Genomic DNA, 25,125 nt, shown 5'->3' on the forward strand with positions numbered 1-25,125 from the left:
CACGCACCTGACTTTTCTTGTTTGCATTCCTTCTCCACAGTGGAGGGAATTTTGTTCACTCTTGATTTTGCACGGAGACCATGGTTCTACTACCCAAGAATACTGATTGCACTCACTGTAGCATGGGACTGCCTCGTACACCTGCAAGAAGAAAGAATCAAACCTGTTCATCTGAGTTATACAGGTTAGCATCTCTGCAGAAATGCCTCAGCCAAAGCCAGGAAAGAGCATACTGAAAAACATCCTGGCTTACACTCCTTATGCTAATTATGCGATGGATATTGCAATAGCTTTAAGTTCATTTATTCATTATTGACTTGCCACAGGATTTCTAAGTATATAATAAACAGTAGTATGTAAGCAGCATCTTAGGAAACAGGACAAATAACCGCTATTTCCTGCAGCCAGAAGAGGAACTCCATTACAATTTCATTTGCTCCAACTGCTCTTGCTATAATCTATCACATGTTATTCACCAGGACCGTAAGCATTGCATCCTTTTGTGTTTCAGAAGGTACAAACTTAAAATCAGCACTCATTTACCTTTGCTTCTGACACATCCTTGTAAGTCATTTCTCATAAAAGAATGAAATTTCATGCATCTTATAAATTTTATTTTTATACACAAAACCTGTAAACTTTTTTTTCCCTGCAAGTGGGAACACATCTAATCAACTCTAACACATCTAAGTAAACACGACTGTGTGTTCACCTGAGCTGTGGTGTCTATGTAGAGAGAAAAATATAGCCAAAAGCCTGATAAACTTTTTTACAAGGTGCCAGATATCCAGGTTGTTAGAATCAGCACACTGAGATACAGTACTTTAGCAGGTCTTTAGGATTAAACAAATGAATGCGTGAACAGTTCTATTACGATAATGAATAAAAGTTATTTACTTTGAATCCGGTATGCCTGCAGAAGCTGATTTGAAGATACGGTGTTCTCTGTTGCTTTGTATGAAGCACAATGTGCTGCCGTGGAAAAACATAGCACACCTAAAATTTCTCCTTCCACACACCAAAATCTCCTTGGTCGTGCTGCTGTGGAGCTGTATAGTTCTCACCACTAAAATTACTGTAAATCAAGAGCTTTCCTCCCAGCTACCACCTCTCCTGTCTAGTCCCCCTCTCCCCCCCAAAATAAATCAGGTTTAATAAATTATAGCTTCATTTTAAAATAGCAGACTGTGACTATGCATGTTGGGGCCACCACTATAAAGAATCCTTACTTGCAACATTTTGGAGGTGGGCAGATGAGATCAAGGTACTGGTCTGAAAACAAAACTGGTGCCCCATCTGAAAATCACCTTCATACCAAATAAAATGAAGATAACTTCCTAAAGAAAAATAGTCAGGAACAGAAAATGCCACAAGCTAATTTTAATTGTGGGTCTGCATATAAGTTGTGCACAAGTTTAGCAGAGAATAAAGAGTAGGAGAAACTGAAAGGCACAAAATATCTGAAGGAGAAAAGAAAGAGGGACCAGAAGTTGGGACTGGTGGACGCAAGTATGGCATGAAGTAGTAAGAGCATCACGTTTTATGCAGAGGAAAGGGATGGGAATTGAAGGGAGAAAAGGCAGTAGTAAAATTAGTACCATTTTTCCTACTTATTACTAAGCACAAATCCTCTTTCACGGTCTGTGCACAAATAACATTGAGAACGTGCAAAATTTATTGGAACTACTATTTCAGGGATGAAATACACACAGAGATAATGTTGGGTACAACAACCTTCTTGCAGAAGTGAATGGGGCCACCCTGCAGCACCTGGGGGAGCACCGGAGCTGAGCGACATTTCCAGCTTCTGCTGGACCTGCACAAAGGTCTGTGAAAGAGCACAGTGGTCCTCAGTTGCTCAATATGGGCTAAGGTGGCAGTATCTGGCCTAACTATAGGTATCTGTGTATTTAAGTGCTAAGTTTCTTAGACTGAGCAAGGAGCACCACATGTCACTAATTAGCTGTGCAGTCATGCTTATTAACTGATGTACACAAGAGAGGAAGTACCTGCTGAGCAAGTACTCAGCACCAGCAAGCAGGGAGACTGGCAGTGTGGGGGGATGCACCAGGCAGCACACAGCCCACCCAAAGCCACTGTCCTGCCCCAGCTATCCTGTCACCTTTGGAGAGTTACTGACTCCTGCAGTCATTTCCCTGCACACACCAGGGAGAATGAAAATCCCTTTTTAGGCACTGTGAAGCCTTCACGCTCCCCAAAGACAGCCAGGAGATGGATGTAGAGACAGGCAGTATTTATTGGTTTCCCTGCTCCACGGGGTAGAAGGAAAAACTACACTCTGCCTATGTTGTCTGACAAAACATACTGCTGTCTGCAGGAGATGATTAGCTGAAGAGGGAAATGTGTGCTTGAGGCATGATCAGAGTTTCCCTCATTGCAGAGGGGAGGCAAAACTGGGAGAGAGCGAAGCACTAAACATTGCAAGAGCTGGCTGCCAGCAGACAGGAAATCTGCAGCCTGCAGAGGAGATATCTCACTGTGCAGTGTTAAGGGAGGTAAAACTTATTTACTAATACACTTATTAAGAGCCAGGTGGGTACTTGTTCTTGCTTTTTAGACTTTTGGAGAGAAAGACAAGGTTGAGAGCGGCTGGGAGGTGATGGTGCACATGCTGCCTGCTCCCCTTTGTAAGTACAGTGGGGTAGCCAGGGCAGGCACAGCACAAACAGTGGCTTTAGGGATTTAAGATCCTTTGCCCTTCTCTAATAAACCTTCCTCAGTGTTAGAGGCTATCACTGTGAATCCCACAGATCCGGATGTGAGCACTGGCAGCCTTTCAGCGCTCACCCCCACTGCCTGCAGCAAGAAGCCTCTGCTCCTCACTCAGATAAGACCAAGACCTTGGAAAATCCCACATTGTTGTCTCAGTGACCTCTCACTGCTCTGTGTTAAAATCCATTAAACCTCAGACCTCTCCAAACCAGCAAACCCTCGCTGTGGATAGCAGTACAGGCCTAACACCAGCAATTTACCACAACTGTGTTTTGGAGGTCAAAACCTCGTGTAGCATTTACCTGATGTGATTTCAGTGTAAGGAAGCCAGCAGGGTTTGGGTACGGATGGGATGCCACATGAACTAAATCTATCCAAGTAAACGTGTGAGGACAAAATGGAGATCACATAGGCAGTGACACAAATATACGTAATGTGAAGTGGTATTTAAAATATGCGCTTTCAAGAGCAGGCAGGATAGCAAAAATAAAGCCATTAACAGAACATTTGTATTCTGCTGTCTAATCATGTCAAGACAGTATGATTACACATGAAGCCACATCAGCTCTCCTCCTCTGTCACATATCCCATTATGTGCAGGAGGAGGGAAGACACTCAATACTTGCTGTGCAATCCCTGAAGTACCTCCATACCCAGGCAGTCTGCTGCTGACCCATTCAGTACTTCCAGTTGGGCCAGGATTCCCAGATTACACTCACCACCAAAAACCTGGAATATAATTGTAACAAATAACCTGTTTCCCTACATTACTATGCTGACCACTGACCATTCTCTCTGTGAACCTCTCCCCTCTACCCTGCACTGTTGCACTGACCAATGCCATCTCCAGTAGTACATCTGGGACACTGGGAAAGTGTAAATAACCATCAAGCGTCATTGGCAGGGACAAATTTCTTCAGAGCAGGTTACAACATGTATCAGTAAACTCCGTTACACTTCTAAATGGGAGTCTCGAAGAGATATAAGATTCCCATGAGTGAAACTCTGGGGGTACGCACTTCAGAAGCTGTGAATTTAATTTGTGACTCTATCTTTGCATTTAAAAACCATGGTGATGTGGCATGTGGTCCTTTTCTCCACAGGACAATGTTTTCCTCCCATTTCTCTCTCCTGGCTTGCCATAATTTGTTTTCTATCACTTCCAATTCCTCTTCTTTTTTATTTGAAAAAGAAAACAAAACCAAAAACCCAACAGACCTTACAAGCTTTTCATTACTATCTTTCGCTAACAGCTGTGGCACTTTAGGAGGTCAAACAGATGATGTTCTTGATTCTGTGTTTCCAAAGGATATTGGCTAAGCTTTGCTGTTCTTTGGGCATCACCAACCAAGGGAACCTGGAATCACTTCTCACCTCCTGGATCCATGGGAGCACTCTGTCCTTATCCTGAACAGAGGCTGGGACAGGGTGTGGTGTCCTTACTCCTAACCCAAAACAGAGACCCAAAGTGTCTGAGCCTGGAGGCGGTTGGGATGTGCACCCACGGATCCCTGGGTGCAACAAAGCATGTGTCCAAGCTTCAAATTAGATGCAGTTTCAGTATCCTGGCCCACATCACACTTGCCATCTGCTACCTCTGCTGCAGATACGGAAGTCTCTTGTCCAGCTACACCACTTCTTTTCCCAAGCATCAAGACAACAGTTCCTTTGAAAATAATCTGCTTAATACTCACCCTTCCCCAAACTTATGCAAACCCACTATGACAGTGCTTTTACAAAAACCTTCAGACTGAGAAACCCAGTACATGTATGAAGCTGCACTACAACAATCCACATCCTGAAGGACAAGAACTAAATGGAATCCACACCACTGGACCATGGGTCCATCGGTCCGTACTGCTCAGGGTGGAAAAAGATGCTTGAAGCTGCAGACACCTGACCTGTGAGGAGCTGCAGAGAGCTCAGTGCTAAGGGAACCAGCCTGGCTCCATCCCTCAATGCATCCCCTTTAACCCCTTAGAGAAACAAACACAATCAAAATATTTTTAACATTTTAGGAATTAACTGCTTTCCTCAATTCTTATTCATATTCACATGCTGTGTTTTGGGCTCAACGAACCAAGGTGTGAAACGATGTTTGATGAAAGCCAGTGGGAGTTTTGCTGTTGACTTCCATAGGACCACTGTCGCACTCTCTGTAGCCACGATTAACCTGGAATACATTAACATCTGAATCCTAAAATCAAATTGATGGGCACAGTTCTAAATAAATTAAAGGGAAGAATGAGAAAACCCATTCTTTAAAAGAAAAACTGCTATAGGCTTGCCCAAATAAAAGAAGCCGGTTTCCATCCATTCCAATGTAAACCCTGAGTCCTTGTGAAAGTATCTGGACATCGACAGTTACTTCAACAAAATATAAAAACATTAATTTATTTATTTTCTCTTTTAATAGCTGATACTTGCATTTTGATGAGAAGTCCAAATATCCAACCACCACGAAGTTCTGCTGTGATTTATAATGTTCTGTAACTTATTTAAATATTGGTCAGGAATAATACTGACCTTGCCAAGGGCATATAGAAAGAAGTACATTCACGCAACTGATGTGATTCGTTAAAAGAAATTCGTAACTATACTTCAGGTAGCTTTTCTGACGAGCACCTGCAGAGTAAACTAGAACAAGGTTCAACATTTCTAAAAATCATAGTGACTTCATATTTCTGTGAACATCAAGATTTATTCCCCCTCAAGGTAAATATTGACTCCCGTTTTCCCTCAGTCAATATTTTAGCTTTCAAGACAGTAAATCTTGGTGTTCACCTCAACTAAAGTCAATATCTGCTTATTATATTAGAACAACCAAACTGATCACTGTAGCGGTTGCCTGAAACCCTGAGGACAACCTCTGCGCTATTCGTTTCTAATAAAAATGGTCTGAATACATCGCTAACATAAGTTCATTTCACATCACAGCCCTTATATCAAGGTTACATTAGACCTAATACATTGAAACAGCCAGAACCAAAGAAACAACCTACATTTAAACTATGGAGACCACCGTGAATAACACCAAAGCTAGAAAAGATCACATAGGAAAGAGCTGATTTGCTCTGGTTTGTGGACACTTTCTGGTAAGGAAATTCAAGCACAGATATTAAAACCACTGCTATTGAGACTGGCTAGCAATTTCCCCGCTTTTAATACTTTCTGCATAACCACTTTTATGTTCCCTGCATATCCAGGCTGTACGAGGAGGCAGCAGTGGGATGTCACCTCTCCTCCTCTCCAGCTTATGGACACTGTTTTGTGAAATCTGGATCAAACCAGCCTGACACAAATGGATCTGGAGCACGGTGGGAAATACAGCTCCAAAAATGTCCATCCATTGCAATTACCTGCAAATTTGACTTCTTTGTTGATTCCATCTAGTTCACCCAAATGCCTATTTTGGATTGTAAGGTGCCCATACATTAACTGAATCATTTTTATAAGGCTCTTAACTGCCTTTGCAGTTCATATAATCAAGACCAGATAATTTCTAATAATGAGTTTCTTTTATTTAATTCTTTAAAACTGAATTCAAGATGAAGTACTGAATTTGTTAATTACTTAAGTGAATGTTTGATTTGGCAGATCTAAGCACACGTTTAAAAGCTTTACTGAATTAAGTTTATATCTGAAGGACAAGTACTTGCACATTAACATACACTACATCACAGAAATGACCTCATTAAAATTTCAACATTAAATAGTTCTCTTTAAAATAAAAATTGATTTTATTTCATGCTAGTTTCTATATTGATCAGAATCGCCAGAAATATGCTAACTGCTCACCAGTATTAAAACTGGTTGAGCAATCAATTTTCAAGCGATTTGGATTTTGCAAAGCAGTGGTTTCACTGATGAATATTTGTCTTTCAGTATTTGGATGATGCAAATAGACACCAAAATTAAATAAATATTGCTCAACAATGACAACACCAAAGTTTGAATAGATCAGCATGCGGTAAAACTTCCGAAATTACTGGAATTCCTGAATTTTTTATGCCTACAGCAGATACCCACATAAGTATTTGTGAAGCAAATTCAGCACTTTCAGTTTTCATTTACACCCAAATCAAAGGCGTTAGTGGTTTTTTTACCTCCTTTGTGGTATGGAAAATCAATTAGAGCTTTGTTAAGGTTATAAAAAGCCTTCACTGGTGTTGAACCAAGTTCATAGAAAACCTAGACATTCCTAAAACTTTGTAGCTGGCAGAAGGATAAATTTTATTCTAAGTACAAAATATGAATTAAGAGTCAGGACAATGATTACTATAGCACAGACAGAAAAACATGAATTCCCAGTTTCTGCCCTGTGGGTAGTATGGAAGCGCCTACAGAAACAGGCCCTTTACCATTATCCTGAGGAACTTGCCATGGTGACAGCTTTCAAAAACACTGCCAAAATATGATTTTCACTGAGTATGAAGGGTAAAAACACTTATCAATCCTCTGAAGTTTCCCCAGCTCTTGATTACCCATTTATAGCCCGACCCTCGAAACTGCTCAACTTTAATCTTAATTCACACATGAGAAACCTAAGGATGAAGAACTGAGACAGCACATTCATTAGAGGCTAGTAAGGGAGCCCTTAGGGAGTGGGGGACTGAATCTGGAAATGCCCTATTTCTTGCATTGACTGGATGACACCTCAGCTTAAAAACAGACACTGAAAAGTTCAGATGAAGACATTTCAGGATGAAGCCATCAGAGAAAGCAGCACTGTAAAATTCTGGCTGTAAATTGAGGGAAAAGGGAAAGAGGAGTTATTAGGAAAGCAGCAGAGTATTCATGCTATAAAGGTATCTGGATGCTCCACTTTCCCTCACCGTGGCCTTTAGATGCTTTTACTGTATCCACTCTTTTGATGGACTTTACAACGCTCTTACTAAATCCCTTCTTTTCTTCTAATGGATGATTAAATATGCAAAGACAGACACTGCTGTATTTCAAATTCTTAAGTGAAATGAGTGGGAAATGCTTTGTTTAAGAAGTTAATTGAAGTGAGCTCTGTCAAATCCCAGTCATTATAGCCCACATACACAGAACTAACATGTTGCTCAGCAAGGTTTATTAATTCATATTTACTAGTCATAAGTGGTTTTATTTTCTGTAAGATTGGTTCAGGCATCATTCAATGTGAGAAAATATGGGAGAACACACAACTCCCAGATGTGAACCTGCCTCCCTCGTTTTATTCAAGGTTTTACTGTCACTACAGCCTTTGAGGAGCAGAACACAGCACAGAGTATAACCTTGCAGATACCATGCAGATATTGAGTATTTATTTCTATCTGAAATACTCAGGGCAAGACAATTTCGTCGAGATTGTTAAAGTGTGAATGGAGGATATGCGAATACAATCACAAATGGCCAGTTCCTGAGGCTCTGCTTTTTATTTTTTAATTAATGTTTCTTCACTATCAAGAAACTACTGAATCTACAGGAGATACTAACAAATGCAATTTTACTATGTTGTCAAATACTAGGGTCTAAAGCAAGACAGAAACTCGTTAGTGAGAGTTTCACTGCATTTCTGCTGATTCCAGAAGCTGTAGGTGCTGTAGCTTCTGCTGTCTCCCTGTCACAAAGCTAGGCAAGCATAGCAATTTTAAGTAGATATAAATAAATCAATGTCCCATGTTTTTGAAACAGCACGTTTTGCTGCAGCTGAAGGATAGTTTCAGGGGCAACAAACAAACATGGAACCTCTCTGGATGACTGTTATGCAGTCATAATGTTGGATCCCATTTTAAAGAGAGGAAGGGAAAAAAAAGCTGATTAATGAAGAACAACATCAAAGCCCCTCTTTACTAAATGAGAACAATAAGATAAGATGAAGACAGATTGCAACACCAACCTGAGCCTTTGTAGAGGTCCATGTTAGCAGGGCATGACAAGCAGAAAGAAAAGAAAATTATATATTCATTAGTTTAGCTGCTGCATGATAATATTGTGAAGAAAAGAAAAGCAGAAAATCTGCTTAAAATAAAACTGCCACAATCTAAGGTTGCATTCATTTTTTTGATTTTCCCATCTTTGAAAAAAAAAAAAAAAAAAAGAAATCCCTCAAGCAGAAATCAGGCATTTATTTGTGAGTGAATGAAAAGCATGACTAAGCTGAAGAATAAAGCAGAGTTCATTCAGCTTCATCCAGCAATCCTCTAGATTTTGCGTGTCTGACAATCAAAGCCTAAAGAGAATAACAACAAAAAAAAAATTAAAAAAATCTATGAAGCTGTAACTGAATTTGGTAAGAAACCCCACAATTACTGAATATCCATCATGACAGACACAAAAGGCTTTCAGACATTTAAATCTTAGTTATGTGGCACTCTCTTTAGTGCAGCCTGTAGATGACAGCAGAAAGCATGCCAGGCAGCAGGCAGCCGACTGGCCTTTATCAGGCAGGAACCAATCTCCATGAACACCATCAATAACTCAAAGTAGGTATCATTAAGGAAAAACAAATTATTAAAGTTCAATAACATGGTCATACAGCACATGCACATCCTACAGACAAGGAGGACTGTGCGGGAGCAGTTGACACTGAGATCTCCAGGGGTCCACTGGCAGTACAGGAGCTGCACTATGGAAGTCCATATGAAATGGTCCTGCGGCCTGTAGGCAGCCTCACTGAAACAGCATGGAGAACATAAACATCAGCCTTCGCTAACGCAGCCCAGGCAGCCTGGTGCTCCCACTCCTCTCATCTGAAACACCAAAGCCAACACAGGCATGTGCCAGGAGTCATCTGGGCTTGGGGGACATGGGGCTCCTGCACCCCATGTTGTTCTCTGTTCAGGCAGGCTGCACCCCCAAACCAAACGACAGTGTTTCAGTAGGTCAAAAAGCTGTGCTGGTGGTATGTGAGTGAGTAGTTACCAGACACAGAAGCCAAGTCATCTGTCACATGAAAAGAAATAAATGGTGGTACTAAACACAAACAGTCCCAAAGAAGCACTTTCTTTGTAGGCATCTGTACAATAGGCAATTTAAAGAAAGGACCATCAGAGCTTACTGCTAAGTTAAAAATGATGCCTTGGAGACAAAGTTTCAGTCCTAGTCTTTCTTTTAAGAGATTTTAAATCATTTCAAAGTCTAAAAACTTCAAATTGATATTCTATCAATTTATTTTCACATCTTAAGCAAGAATGAATTAATGTGGCAGAGCAGACACGTTTGTCCATAGTATAATATTGGATTGATAATTTTTCCATGAGATTTAAAACTGGTTAGCTAACAAGAAGAATCTGACTGATAGCCCTATAGACAAGAAACAGAAGAGACTGGGAAGTGTCAGGCAGTTGAAAGTTATGTTTTCTGAAACACACTTCCATGAGACTATACCAAAGACTGGAAGCTGACAGAACTGCAAACTGCTCCTGGGGCTTCCCACAGTCACAGCAAGAAACAGTCCAGTTTTAGGTTCCTGCAAAAGCAGGAATAGAAATGCAAACCATTTCATAACCTGATTGTTTCGTTAGGATAAGACTGTCACTCTCCCCTGTGTCTGCTCAGCAGCAGGTCTGATTCTTCCTCAGCAGCATCTAGACAGAAACGGATGCTCATAGGGAGAGCAGGACAGATGCTGATGGATGAGTGACAGATCCCACAGCTTCAGAGCTCAGAAAGATCACCCACAGCCTGAGCAGTAACTTGAGCTGGACATTTTTTTCTTAGGAGAGCAAGTTACTGCAGAAGCCAAGGTATTTGACAGCCTGTTGCACTGCATATTTGTGTTAGCTGTCTTACTGCCAAGACAGGCAGATGTTAGTACTGCGCTTAGACACAGCATTAACTTGAGCAATTTTCTCTGTATAATTAACAGGTAACTCAGACCTCCCAGCAGTGCTGCTGAGAGGCCAGCTTCATGACAAGGCAGCTGAATTCATGGATTTGAAGGCAGCTACAATCATATTGCTGCACATTTAGAAATCCTGCAGTTGTTATGACCTGACATTTTTTATTGATGTTTCTTATAGGCAGATTGAGACAGAAAAGATTAAGGCACAGAAGAGCCTTTCCCGAATGCATAGATTCAAGAAAAGTGAACCACGCTTCTACCTGCAACCTCTCTCTGGCAAGAACATCCATATTTAATAAACTAGAGGCTCCCTTGAGCCAAAAATTAAATTCTTCCCAACCTATTTCAAACATCAGGGGGCACATATACTATCCCCTAAACCAAAAGATAAGAGAGAAGTTCTTGTGAGCCACTACCTTGTGGTTTAGCTGGTGTCTCTATAGTTCTGGGTATCTTTCCTCTGCATTTTCATTCCTTTTTTTCAGAGCAGGGAATATATGTTTTCAGATTCCTGCATTTTTATCATAGGCCCATATTTTGAGGTTAAATGCTATACATGGAGCTGTACAAATGCACATGAACCAACGGAAAGTCTACTACTGACTTCCATGTAACAAGCAAGGAACGTCTTAAACATTTAGAGATACATCACTAAAATTTAGGAAAAAAAGTATTGATCATGGTGACTGTTTGCTGCAGTACCTGTGTCTTTAAAATGTATGTCAACAGTGCCTATATATATTGCTGGTTAATTAGAAGCTACATAAAAACTGAACAGATGTTTTTGGAATCCATTTAACCAGGAACAACTTCATAACTACAAACAGACATGCACATGCTCCACAGACTTCACTATCTAGCTCATAGTTACGCTTTCTTTGCACCACATTTTCAAGGAGTTTGAGTGTCTGACTATTGTAGCCCTACCAGAAAGCAGAACTTCCAATTTTTTTATGTACCAGTGGGTAGTGTACCCCATAATAACAACACAGTGCACCAAGTCTTGCTCTGTACTGCAGCGTTCAGGAAGGGTATGTCAGGGTGCGAGTGATTCAGCAGTTCTCACACCTCTGTCATTCCCTGGAGCATCACCTTCATGCATCCATGATTCTGAAAATAATGGAGTGGAAAAATCTGTTTCCCAAAACAGTAAAAGGGGAAAGGAGAAAGTAAATGCATATGGAGACTATGACACAGCTGTGCTTTGCAGTATCATACACAAAAACCACACTACCTGAAACCTTTTAGAGAATTAAATAATGCAACAGAGCAAATAGCATGTGGTATAAATTAGAGGACACAGTAATTCAAAGATCTTGCAAACAGTTTAACAGAAACTATTCACTCAGCCCATAGCAAATTAGAAAGAGAAGAAAATTAAAAAGCAGAGACAAGAAACTGAACGATCTGAAAGGAACTGAAAAATCAAAGAAATAAAGAAAAGGAAAACACCGTTCCCCATTACAGGAACCACACTGAGAAGGCCCAGCACTACAAATAGTGGATTTAGAATAGAAGGAACAGTAGGAAATGAAAGATCACAAACAGAGTGAAAGGAAAGATTGGTGAGACAAACTTGGCTAACAAACAGGGCAAACTTGAGGAGACACCTGAAATAACTTCTGCGTCAACGTGACTATTTAGGAATGATGGCAACGAGATTGCTTAACATCTTTCAGAAGATTCAATGTGAGAGTGTTGGAGGAGAAAAGAGGGAAAGTAACAGTGAACTGTACAGCAGTCAGATAAACTTTTACTCTTAGAAAAATATTTTCCTACAGACATTATCTATAAGCAGCAGAAAATAACTAGGAGACAAGTAGCAGCCAGTATGGGTTTGTCAAGAACAAACTGCGTGAAATCATTCTGATGTTCTTTGGTAACAGGATAATAGATGATATGAATAGGGATGAAATGGCAGGTATTATGTTGACTTTAGTAAGCCACACTACCACTCAGGCTAAGGAAATATGATCTGCATGAATCTAATACTCGATGAGTACAGTGCTGGAAAATCATATTCTGACTTGTTAATAGTATAAAACAGGCAAGAAACCTCACACATGGCTCTGCAGAGTTTATGGTCTGTATCCAGTCATATTCCTTGTTTTCATTTGAGGCTGATGGATTGAAAATGATTCTTACTGACTCTGTGGATGATACCAAGGTGACAGGCACAGTGAGGCAATCAGATGACAGGAAGGGAATTCAAAATGGGCTTTATGAATTAGACAAATGAACTGACAAAATAGGTTGAAAGAGGTACAGAACTACAGTGTTGAGAGCCCGACCAGTCAACAGTGTGAACCCAAGATGACAGACAGACAGACAGTCCCCTAGTGGTACCACTGCCCTGGATCCAGAAACTGTAGAGAACCATAAAGAGAATGTGATTCAGTAATATCATAAACAGAGAAGACAAATGTAGAGTTTGTAAAACACTGAAGTTCCACTTCAGCTATGGCATGAATTCAGATCAGGGAGCATGTTGGGATGTGTGCACCCATGCTTATGAGAAACTTCAAGGATTTGAACCAACTAAGAGCCAACAAATGACAGTTAAGACCAGTAAGACCAGAACTGAATTGCCGAGGTGACCAGTGGTGTTGACCTTGACAAATTTCCGCTATTGGTTTACGGGTAAACATTTAAAACACCAGTACAATTACTGACAATCTAAATGATAGCAGGTCTGCCAATGAAGCATAATATCATTGTCAGATAAAAGAGCAATAATGAGTCATAAAAAGAAATAACTGCTGTATCATCCCGCCAGATGCAGGGTTGCAGAAAGACACCTGAGAGAGTTTTAGAGATCTTCAGCATCTTGAAACCATCTATCTGCAGCATCACTGAGCTCTGTGCTGGCTAATTCACTGCTGCCTTGAATAAACCCCAGACTGTCAGACTGTATTTTGAAAACCAGGGACTCTTTTATACCTCATACAGGAATAGGGCAGTGGAATTACCATTACATTAAATATTAACAGCACTGTTATAACGCTGCTTACTGTCCTAGCACCTCATTGTTAAAAAACATTTATAATGGCAGAGTTAAAGGAAACACAGAAAAATAATTCAAGGTGTGAAAAACTTGCCTAAAAGTAACAAAATAAAGAAGCCTACCTCTTTTGTTCAGGTGAGAGGTGGAGAAGGGGAGACTCAATAATTTTGGGGAATATGCAGAGCGGATTTCTCTTAGAAGAGCTCTATTTAAGCTAGCAGGTAAAGATATATATTTCCAAGGCTGAGCTGTAGTTAAAAAAATTCATATTCAAGTAATGAAAAAGAGAGAACTTTTTAAGCATGAAAGAAATTTATTTCTGGATCATTTTATCCAGGGTAAATCCTCCTTCAGCCAAACCATGTGCCCAGGTGGAGTGTCTTTCTACAAACCTGCTCCAACTCCACAGGTAGGCAGGGATTTGACTGCAATCAAGTAGCTTATGCTGTACAAGAGGTCAAAACACACCATCATCATCATGGTCTATGCCTGTTCTTAGGATCTCTGAATGAGAAACTCCACAGAAGACTTCTAAATCATGTAACAATCATTAAGTGAGCGTGTTTGTGAACCTATACTACATACGTAAAATATAAATTATACATTAAAGCTGAAGGAATGCCTTCATGGATCTTGCATGCATTTTGAGAGGGTGTCAAAAAAAGTAGCTCTACATTATAGATAAGAAGTACACTGGAGTTCATCCGGTCCACGTGTCATCCCATAAATGTTGATTGCACAAAGGCAACAATATTTTATTTACTGCATCAGCTCTAGCTACCAAGAGAGGAGCTGGAATTGAGCAGACAGTATGCTTTTTAGCAAGGTCCTGTTGCCAGCAACACACAGGATGGAAGAGGAACAGTAACAAGCAATTATCTAAATAAACACTCTCTTGGCTGTACCTGTTCATTAGTGACTTCTGCCATTTCTCAGCTGTTACTCTGGTGTGGGTAAAAGAGATGGCGTACATGGAAATGCAAGTTAGATTCCCCTGCCTCTGGATAGAGGCTTCTGGGTCTGTGGTTCGCTTCTCAGCCAACTGCGCCTGCTGGGTTTTATCACTAAAACACCCTCATTTAGTAATGCCTCCCTGTCCCTTTACCAGGTCAGTGTGTGGTTCCTGGCACATGGACAAGTATCCGCATGTATGCATGGACATCACTAAGAATGAGCTGACTGACAGGAAAATCAAAAGAAAGAAAACAGAGAACGATTGTAATTACATGGTAGCAAAGAAGGACAAATATTCACTGTACAGAAACCCAATACAGTCAAAACAAGAAAAAGAAGAGAAATGTGGTAACAAGGAACACTGGCAGTGACACAGAAAAGGGTAAAGGCAAGGAAAAGACAAAGGAAAATAATAGAGGAAGGGGCTCACTGTGTTTTACAAACACTCGACACAGTACAATACAAAGCAAAATACGTCTGAGGCAGGACAGAGGTACGTGGAGAGGCAGTGCCAAAGTTACTTTGCAATAGGGAATATGTGGAGCCTTGCTGGGCTCTACTTCCCTTGTTTCTTTGTGGTTTGGTGAGTCCTGTAACAGCTTCCAATTACACGAGACACGTGCAATAGATCAAAATACTTGGAAAAGAAGATACGCTTAAAAGGCTAATGCTTTTATACCCATCAACTGATGGTTTAATATTGACATTAGTGTCATCGTTTGCTCTACATACAAACAACAGACAACATTCCTATAGCTATTTTCAGCTTATTTTACAAAGTCACTTTTGGAAATCTTTGCTCCCAGTGAGCAATGTAGACATTTAGAGTCAAACTCCATATGCTTTGTATCAAAGCCACAGCGCAGCTCCGCACCAGCATGTAGGATCCACATGCATACACTTCTATGGTTGCTTTTAGCCTGCTGAGCCAAAAACTGTGTGTGCACAAATCCTCCTTGCCTGTGTATACTGGGAAACAATCCACATTCCATTGTCCTTTCATTTAGACTGATAAATAACTTAAGAGACGAACACTAGACAGCAAGGAAAGTAATTGCTCACTCAAAGTTGCATGTAAAAATACTTAAGTACGACATTAAGTCCTCCTTAGTGTCTATCATAGAGACATCAGACAGTTTGCAAATAACATTTTTAATCACTAAATGCTGACAGGACTAAACTGTGAAGGACTGACATACAGTACATAGTTTCAGATGGGTACAGAGAAATACACCATGGGTATAGATCACTGAAAAATCCATTGCATTTGGTATAAATAATAGTTTGTCTTGGGGTTTGGGTTTTGGGTATTTTTTAGATGGTACAATGGAGTAATCTAGTTGCCTTCTGTTAACTGCTATTATACCAGCAAAAATCATCAGAGAAGAAAAGTGCTAAATTCTCTCTTGTGCACCATAGAGAAGAAAAAATCCCGAGCCAGCTGAATAACGCTGGTGTTTGTGCTTGTGTATATTTAGACATGGCAACATTTTTCTTAATAAAACCAAAAGACATTACAATTTGGAGGAAAACAGAAGCCTGAGATAACATTTCCCTTTTAAATCCTGTGAATTGACCCTTCTCAAGGACAATGCCTGACTTTCTAGCTCAGGCAAATGATGGACACCAATGAAAGCAAACTAGATTTATCACCGTGATAGTGAGAAAAAAATAAAAAATCCAAACCATGAAATTTATGCCTCTCTGTTCCTGCCTGGATTCTTTATGTGTTGGACAGAGGGCTCTGGAGCAGGACATGCTTTTGTCAAACACAAGGAACATGGGTGGGCAGCTGCAGTGTACTTCCAGCTGGTGGTCCTTCATGAACGTCTGAGTTGAGGTTTCACACACAAAAAGAAAGGGGATTTCTCTTCCTCCCTCATCCCAAGAAAATGATTACACCTGCACGTGAACACAACAGAGTGAAAATAAAGCAACTATGGGAAAAGCTGTCTCACGCACTGGACAGGAGCTGCAGTTTTACACCACATGCAGAAGACATTAGAGATGTCCCCACTGCTGGCACTTGACATTTCCACCCAAAACCAGGAATGTGTACTCAGAAACAGCATCTCTCTGTGTGGAAAGCCATTGGAGCCACCCAGCGCTGTCAACTGCAGCCCCCCAGATTGGGTGCAAATGCACCAGCAACTTGAAGCTGTTGCCATGTACAAATGAACATCAGGAACTCAATTCCCCTACCTGCCTACTAGAAAAGACGCTTTGATGCTTTCCAGAAATTAGTCTTTGAGGTTTTTTGCATTTCCGGTGTCAACAAGACATGTCACCAGTGGGGATGACCAGGGCAAAGAAAATGACAGTAAGTGACACCAAGGCAGAGAAAATGCCAGTAAGTCAACTCTACTGTAATGATTGTGCTTCTAAGACCTCCTGAGGATGACACTAGATGCCACAGTGGGTAAAATACCCCTTTTCTTGGGGAAGAATTACAGAAAACTTAAAGAAAATTAGGTTAGGTACTGAAGGAAGACCCCAGTGGTCTCTAGCCCAGGTGTGTGTAATGGTAGCTCTAAAATACAGAGAACAAACTAGGATATAGTAAGATGATCTTATCTTTGTTGGGTGCAGTAATACATGCAGTCAGACTTCTTTACAGCATATATACTTATAACTAATGACATTCTAAACAATTCCAGTGGTAAGAATGCATGCTTTTGTTGGGAGTTATATTCTTGGACAGAATGCCTACAAAAGTCTATCCTTGGTTTTCCCAAAGCGTGTGGTACTAAGCATTCAGACATTTCTCTGCCATGTTGTCTCTTCTGGATTGGTTTCATTGTGAAATTCCATTTAAATCTGCTATGGATGCAGGAAGAACAAACGTATCTCGAGATAAGTGCAGTTAGACTGTATTCAGCACAGCTCAGCAAGAGAATGTGGTGCATCTTTAACTATGTGGCATGGCACGGCACCTAACCACTACTCCAAGAAGCAGCAGACTTCACCAATGCAACCATTTAATCTCTACAGATGATATCACATTGCACTGCAAACATGCCAACATGTGCAGGCATCTCTGCAGGATGTCATGTTGCAAAGTGCAGACATAGCAACAGCAGGACTGGGGAGTAAGCACATCTCCAGTGAGGTTGTGTTCACCATCAGGCTGGCACAGTAGCAGAGAGGCAAGTGCTTGTCCAACACAGCAGAAATGACAGGGTCATTCCCACACACACTTTACAGCATGCACATGGTTTTTCTTCTCCTTGGCTTCACTCTACCAGCAGAACTACAGACAGCAAACCACATCCAAGCCTCTGCTAGCACCTAACTAACTTGAGAAACTCTTGAAGGAAGAATTAGTTTGCTGCCATTTCAGTAGCTCTTTCCCTCTGAAAAGGGCACTGTTGTACAGGTTGATTAGCTAGGAAGATTATTCCTTATAGTCAGCCTCTATCTCCACTCTTAATTCCACCCCATTACCCTTGTTACATCCCTGGGCCCCACACTGTATAACTGCAGACTTTCTTTAATATTTATGCCCTTTATATGTTCAGAAACTGTTATGAACCCCCGCAGTCACTGCTACGCCCCAGACTCCTTTTCACACCAGTATTTGTCTCTTCCAGTTCCCCTAGCAGATGGATTATATGGCTGGTGTTAAATACAGCACAACCTCCCATTCAGAAACAGCCTGGGCAGCCCGGCCCACCCCAAACAAACCCTTGAAGTCTTCAACATAAGCATACCTAGGTTTATCCAGACTTTGATGGAAAATTGGAATGTGCCATTCAAACATCACACTGCTTGCTTGCCCCTGGCATCTTGGCCCATTTACTATGTGCTTCAATGTATTAAAGAGAAGAGAAGCTCTCTGTCTATGTTTACTACACAATTCAGTTTTATATGAGCATATTTAACTTGTTTACACTGAACCCTGCTGTCTTAGCAAAGAACCACAGAGCTGAGTCTTACGGGATTAAGTCAGCATTTTCTCTTAATTGGGCCACAATGGCATATCTCAATATTGCATAACTGTTTTTTACTCTTCTCTGAGATAAACCTAAGAAGATTAGACCGGTTGGATTCTGTCAGATTCCTGCAGATTATCACCTGCAACATAACTGCCCCCATGCATGTGCCCCTTATCTTCCTTCAACACTTCCCAGTTTTGAATGTTTCTGATTATATGATAGAGCCTGAAAAACAGCCAGGGTCTACCTCTGTGTTTTTCTCTTTCTACAAATGTACTAATTTTCTCATTCTTTCCTTCACCTGTTCCTCCTTCAGTACACCATTTGGGACAATAATCTAAAAGCGTTTACTGCAATCAGTGTTTGATATATAAGGGCTGGTCTTCCAGAATTACTTGGTCTGCCAACCATCAAGATTCATGACAGCACTGGATTTCAGAAACCTGAAGACAAGGAAACATCCAAGACTTCCTGGAAGTTAGAGAAAATCCAAGGAATAGTCTCTACTGCCTAAAATTAAATTAAATCTACATCCAAAACATACAGCCTTGTATATGTAGGGCATGGGACTTCCTGCTGCAGAAGCAGGTCAATGAGTTGACTTTCAGTTCACCAGGAGGTAATTTCTGAGAGCAGATACCATAATGGGTGGCAGGGAAATTATGACTGCCTCATGACAATGCAAGCCAGTGGCAGAGACTGCCAAGATCAGCGGGGGGAGACCCCAGCCTCTGGCACAGTGGCAACAGAGCTGTTAGGTATCAATTCACATCAGCAGACAAGGACAGGGAGAGCTCAGTCACCAATTCAGCCCAGGACCTCTGGGAATCAAGGGTCTTCCTGAATTACTTATTTAGTCCTACTGGTGATTTTTGGTCTTTACATTACCTGATTCCACTCAGCCACCTCCATAACATAATTATTTTCTTTTTCATCTTTTGCCCCACTTTCCCAGTGCAACTTAATTTTCTCTCCTTTTTTTTTTTTGTTTGTTTTTGTTTTCCTTTTGTTCAGCCATGTGCTGAATCCCTGATCTCCATCTTTTCTTGGAGGAATATATAAAATAGGCGCTCATTTTCCCAATAGCAATATCTAATAAATGCACAGCTTAGAATCACAAATCCTAGAGATAAAACGTTCTTGAATAATGTCAATATATCTTTCCAACTAATTCAACAGAGTATTAGTTTCAACATGACAAAGTCTTATTTTCAAACAGTTATTTATAGGGCTTTCATCAGCTTACCCGGGTGTCGTGGTTTAAACCCAACCACAAACCTCTTTTACTCACTCCCCCCCTTCTTGCCCTCCCCCTGCTTCTGGAGGGACGGAGAGGAGAATCAAAAAGAATGCAACTCCCACGGGTTGAGATAAGAACAGCCCAGTAACTAAGGTATAACATAGATCACTACTGCTACCACCAATAATAATAATGATAAAGGAAATAACAAGAGGAAAGAATACAACACCTCAACACCAGCCGACCAATAACTCACCCCCACTCCCCCCAGCCAAGCACCGACCGATACCTTCTCCAACCCTGCAGTCCCAACCCTTCCGGGTCACTCCAAGTTACATCCTGGGCATGACGTGCTGTGGTATGGAATACCTCTTTGGCTAGTTTGGGTCAGGTGTCCTGTCTCTGCTTCCTCCCGACCTCCCCTCCTCCCTGGCAGAGCATGAGGCTCAGAAAGTCCTTGGCCAGACCAAACATTCGAGCAGCAACTGAAAACATCGGCGTTATCACCACTGTTCCAAGGCCAAAAGATCAAAACACAGCACTGTACTAGCTCCTAAGAAGGAGAAAACTGACTGCTGCTGCTCAAAACCAGGACACCGGGATATCACTTCACTGTGTGTAGCTCTTTTCTTCTTAATATTCAGCCTAAAACATCTCTGAAATCAGAGCTGAAAAACTTCTTGGTTAATTTGATGCTTTAAGTGTCAGCACGATTTCAAGAAAGTACAAGAATTAGAGAGGCTGAAAGAATCACTACAACTTACACTTCAGTGTTCATGCATACTCAGTTTTAAGATATCCTTTGAGGACAAAATGTTTTAGCCCCATGTTTCAATAAAGGCAGCTCTGAATTTCGGTGGCCATTCATGATTACTTGAGCTCCTTCTCAAACTTAAGTGGCTATCATCATGCTACTGGATGCCACTCTCTCAGTGGCAATAGTCTGCTCCTAGTGCTGTAGGCGGTTTGCAAAACCCCTTTCTTATTTTGCACTGTGAATAGCAGTATGCACACTGTCACCAACACACCCCCTGGGAGAAGAGAGCTAATGTGAATGGATGGTGGTCTGTAAACCTTCCCTAGAGAGGCATGTACAGCACATCACTAATATGCTCCAAGTGCTGTAACTTCAAAGGCAGAAGGGAGCAATTCCAAAATTGAAATTGCTCTGAATGGGCTAAAAAAGCACTTTCACCTCAGTTTTCACTGTGGGAACACAGAGTTACAGAGGAGCTAGTAATTACCAACTTGTGTGAAACATCATTTGTTTTGTAACTGCTTACCATCTTGAGTGGACTTCTGTCTGTACAGCCCTCTAAGAGATACCTACCGTAAGCTCTGTTAATTGGTCAGGTGCAAGAATTGCTGACAAAAATGTGCTTGGTAGGCACTTTCTTATAAAATCTCCCAGAATGTCAGTTAGAAGTTTAGCCCTCAGAGATAATAGGAATGGGAAAGCCATTTATGAGTTTGACATAATTTTACTGTAAAAGCTAAGGGAAGTGATGATGGTTTCGGAGACACACGCAAGAGGACAACCAATTGCTGTGGATTCAGTACAATTATATTGAGGTCAGCCACTGGCAAAGCACCTATCTCAGGTTTAGCATTGTACTAATGGAAGACATTGATTTACCAGACATCATGCTGACATATTTTAACACAAAAGAAAATGGTCGAACTATACTTGGATGCCTCTATGAAGACTCTTCTATTTCCTACAGAAAATTAATTCAGACATATTCAAACACCTACTACATTTGCAAAGTTTTGTAAGTTGCCAACAACAGAGCTGTGTTTGGCTGTGCGAATTTTTCAGCCATGCGCATCTCCCTGTCAAAAATTAAAGAGGCTCGGTAATACAAAATAAAATGCAGCTGCTCTTATTAAAGTTATTTGGCCAGTAAAGAGAGCATCGTATTTATTCAAAAAATACAGTTAAATAGCTAAAAAAAAAATTCTTTAATCTTGTAATCCACAGTCGAGGATGCATCTTTACGGAAAAGCTCGCTGCACTGCAAAGAAGTAATAAACATACATTAAAAGGTTCATGCATTAATACAAGAAATTGCATTACAGAGATAAAGCCACATCTGCAAGAGAAGGAGCATGCAGTCAAATTTATTTCCAAAATCAGTTTAATGCTAAGCTGCAATCTAATCTACCTAAAAATAATGAAACAGGAAGGAAAAAAACACCCCAAATTATGACTAAAGTGAACAGAAAAGAATATATACCAGATGTTCAGGCTCTCCACCTACCCTTTATCCTTCTTGATGTCTGACACTTTCTTTCATTTAAAAAATGCACTAATAATATAATGGATCATAGCAATAAAATAGGTGGTATAAAACTTCCTAGTTAAGGTGTGCTATAGGCATTTACCTCCTTCCATTGACTATTGAAGGATGCCAGCCTCCCAACTTTAAAGATTAATGGGAATATATCCACAGTGTCTTTTTCTTTTTTTTTTTTTTCAATTTTCTTTTAACCTCCAACTTATCCTACCCTAGAAGCTAAGTAATTCCCATTTCTTTTTCCCTTGTCATGCTCTGCACTCCAGTTCCATACTTTAGCTAGTTCTATATATTACTGCTGTCAATGATGAGTTCAATGAGGTTACTTCTTGTATTGACATTGAATGATGCACATAGAAAATCACAAGGGAAGCAAAAAACTCAGCTATCTTCCTTTTCTCCATCTCATTCTTAACTGAGCAACACATCAGTGAAAGTCAGGAGCTGCTAAACAGCCTCACTACTGGCAATTACCCATTTGTATAAACAATACTGCTGCCGGCTCTTTCTATCCCCTCCTTAGCGTCTTCCTACAGGAATAAGCAGACAGCCCTATGCCAGCTGCAAATTATGTGCTTAGTTTTTATTTAACTCTTGTTTAACTAGATGCGGCATGCCTGAGTGAATTCATCCTGAAAAAGTGGGAAATGCTATGCTAGGAAACTGATGAGGGTCATCAATAATCCATATTTAGCTTTATGGTAAATGAAGGAGAAAAGTGAGCAGAAAGAAGAACTGATAGCTGAAGAAGAAACTGTTTACTAGGGATAAGGACCTGCATTACTCGTGGTACATCAACACATGGACAAGATCAGCTAAACCATCAGTAAAATACACTGAACTAAATAATTATTAACACTTTTGCAGAACTGGAAAAATGGCAGGATCACAACAGCCTTTGCCAAGCAGGACACAGGCATAGGCAAGGTGGGAACATATGGAAAAGAATGTAAACTAAAGAGCTTACTAAAACTAGGAGTCTCATGAATTGTCAGACTAATATCAGAAGGGATGTTAACATGGTATTTGAGAGAAGGTAAGAAAGATAATGCCTTAAGGAACTAGAGAGGTAAGTTTTGTCATGCATGGAGACCATATGGAACATCACCCAAGCTGCGTGGAGAAGAGGGGAGCAAACAGGTGGCTGAGTCTATCATGTGAGGTAACACAACCTCATAGCACATCCAGAGCAACCAGGGTTCACATTGTATGGAGGTAGGGGCAAGGACAAGTTCAATGGGCTGATGTAGCTGAGGAGAGGCAGAGCTTGTGGGTCTGTGTGGGAGAGCTGTAATTCTTGTGAGAGGTGATTGTACATAAAAAATTCTCTTAGACAAACTGCCAAACCCCTCACAGCACACCCTGCGACTCCAAATGCAGAGATGCTTTTCTGTACCTTACAGCACAGGCACGGGGGGAGTCTTCTTCTCAAGGGAAGGTTTGAGTTCACACTCCTTTGACTCTTCACACAGTTTACAAAACCACAATGGAATATTTTTTCCCTGATATGAAGAATATAAAGGAACAGAATTACAAGCTGGGCGAGATGAAAACTAACTACTGCATGCAAGATACCACCTCTGAGGCAGGAGAACAGAAATACATGCAAACATTTCTTGCCTCCGCCAAAGATCAACCAAATTTGCCAAGCAGGAGCCTGCTCTCATTTATATTATGGGGGGTTTTGTTTGTTTTAGTTTTGCTTTTTTTTTTTTTTGTAATTTTGTTAGAAAATCACTCCTGACTTCCAATAGTGTGAGATACTGCAGAATCAGATCCAAAATACGTTAATGTCATGAGAATAACGATTACACAACATGGAGGTACTTTATATGCTGCACAGGTGTATCCTAGATTACAAGCTTCCTGAATCTGAATTTGTTTTCTGATTTTGATGTGTTTTACTTATGCTTTCTGGTACATATTCCACTATACTTTTAACTGCAATTGTTACAGTAACTCCTTTAACCATTTTCAGTTTTTCCACTTTGATTTATTTATGGAAGAATTCTTTTTTAATTAAAGTTCTTAAAACTTGCTGCCAAGGACTTTGAAATTGAAGGATTTGATTTAAGCTACCAGAAGAAGGCATTCATGATCACGTTGGGATCCTGGTTTCTTCTTTTCAACACCAAAGTGCAATTATATCTCTGTAATAGTTATGCTGAATATTAAAGGGAGTGATTATTACGGGGCATTTTAACTATCTGAACATTAAAAACCTAAAAGCACTAATCATAATTCCTTTGCCATATTAAAACATCACATGAGTAGAGCAGGAGCTGCACTAAAGCAATAGTCATTAATCAGTATTTAAAGTAAGCCTGTTGCCAAATTATCTCTTAGGCTTAACTTCCTTGAGCAGTATCATCCCACAGAGAGAACTCTGGAGCATAACCTGACATATTGCTGTTCTTCAGGAGATTAGCCCACCACTGGCAATTGCTCACCTGCGTTATCTGGCCCCCACAACACTGCTAGCACATCTCCTCCAGTTTAGAGAGGAGCAAATGTCAAATACCCATCTGCCTTCCAAACCAGCCCAAGGCTGCTCGTTAATGTAGGCAAAATTGAATGAGTTATTTTGCCCTAACTCTACAGGCTGCAAAATTGAATTTGGTGGCAGCAGCAGAGCTGGATCCTAGAGAGGGCACAGAGGACTGACAGCAGCCTGTGAGAGCTTCAGGAAGCAAGGGTGAAAAGGGGTGAAGAACTCTATTTCAGAGGCCACTGATTTAGGGCAACAGGAGTAAGAGAGTATCCACTCTTCCATGCACGAGGGAATGCCAATTCTGGCTCCTTGCAGAGCCTCTCCTGCCTGACCCACATGCACCACTGTCTCAGTCCCCTGTGCCCAAGCAGATGGTCCTCACTCTTGTTGGGAACAGCCCCCTCACATACTTCTGCAGCTTCCCCATCAGTTTCATGTTTTCCCTTCTCTCACATTTCATACCAGTAGATAACCTGGCAAGAAAACAATGAAAAAAAAAAAAAAAGTAATCTAACCATTCTAATACAAAAATCTCCACTGAGACTTAGAGGGTGCAGTGCTATAAGGGAGACCATATGGCTGTGACACGGGTCTCTGCCAGGTTGGCCAAACTTTCTGAAGTTATGAGCAAGTGCCAATTGCAAAATTTCCTACCTGC

The 25,125-nt window shown here is 40.8% G+C and overlaps 1 protein-coding gene across 6 annotated transcripts in view; it reads right to left on the reverse strand.

Moving 5' to 3' along the window:
• The window catches only part of THSD7B (thrombospondin type 1 domain containing 7B), a 340,543-nt gene that overhangs the window by 37,106 nt on the left and 278,312 nt on the right, over window positions 1-25,125 (reverse strand). For all 6 annotated transcript variants that reach the window (XM_065671287.1, XM_065671292.1, XM_065671289.1 and 3 more), the window contains exon 17: window positions 8-141. In XM_065671287.1, coding sequence (XP_065527359.1) covers window positions 8-141 — 134 coding nt within the window. The remainder of the gene's footprint in view (window positions 1-7; window positions 142-25,125) is intronic.

This window comes from Lathamus discolor, chromosome 3 (genome assembly GCF_037157495.1).
Source record: "Lathamus discolor isolate bLatDis1 chromosome 3, bLatDis1.hap1, whole genome shotgun sequence".
Lineage (NCBI taxonomy): Eukaryota > Metazoa > Chordata > Aves > Psittaciformes > Psittacidae > Lathamus > Lathamus discolor.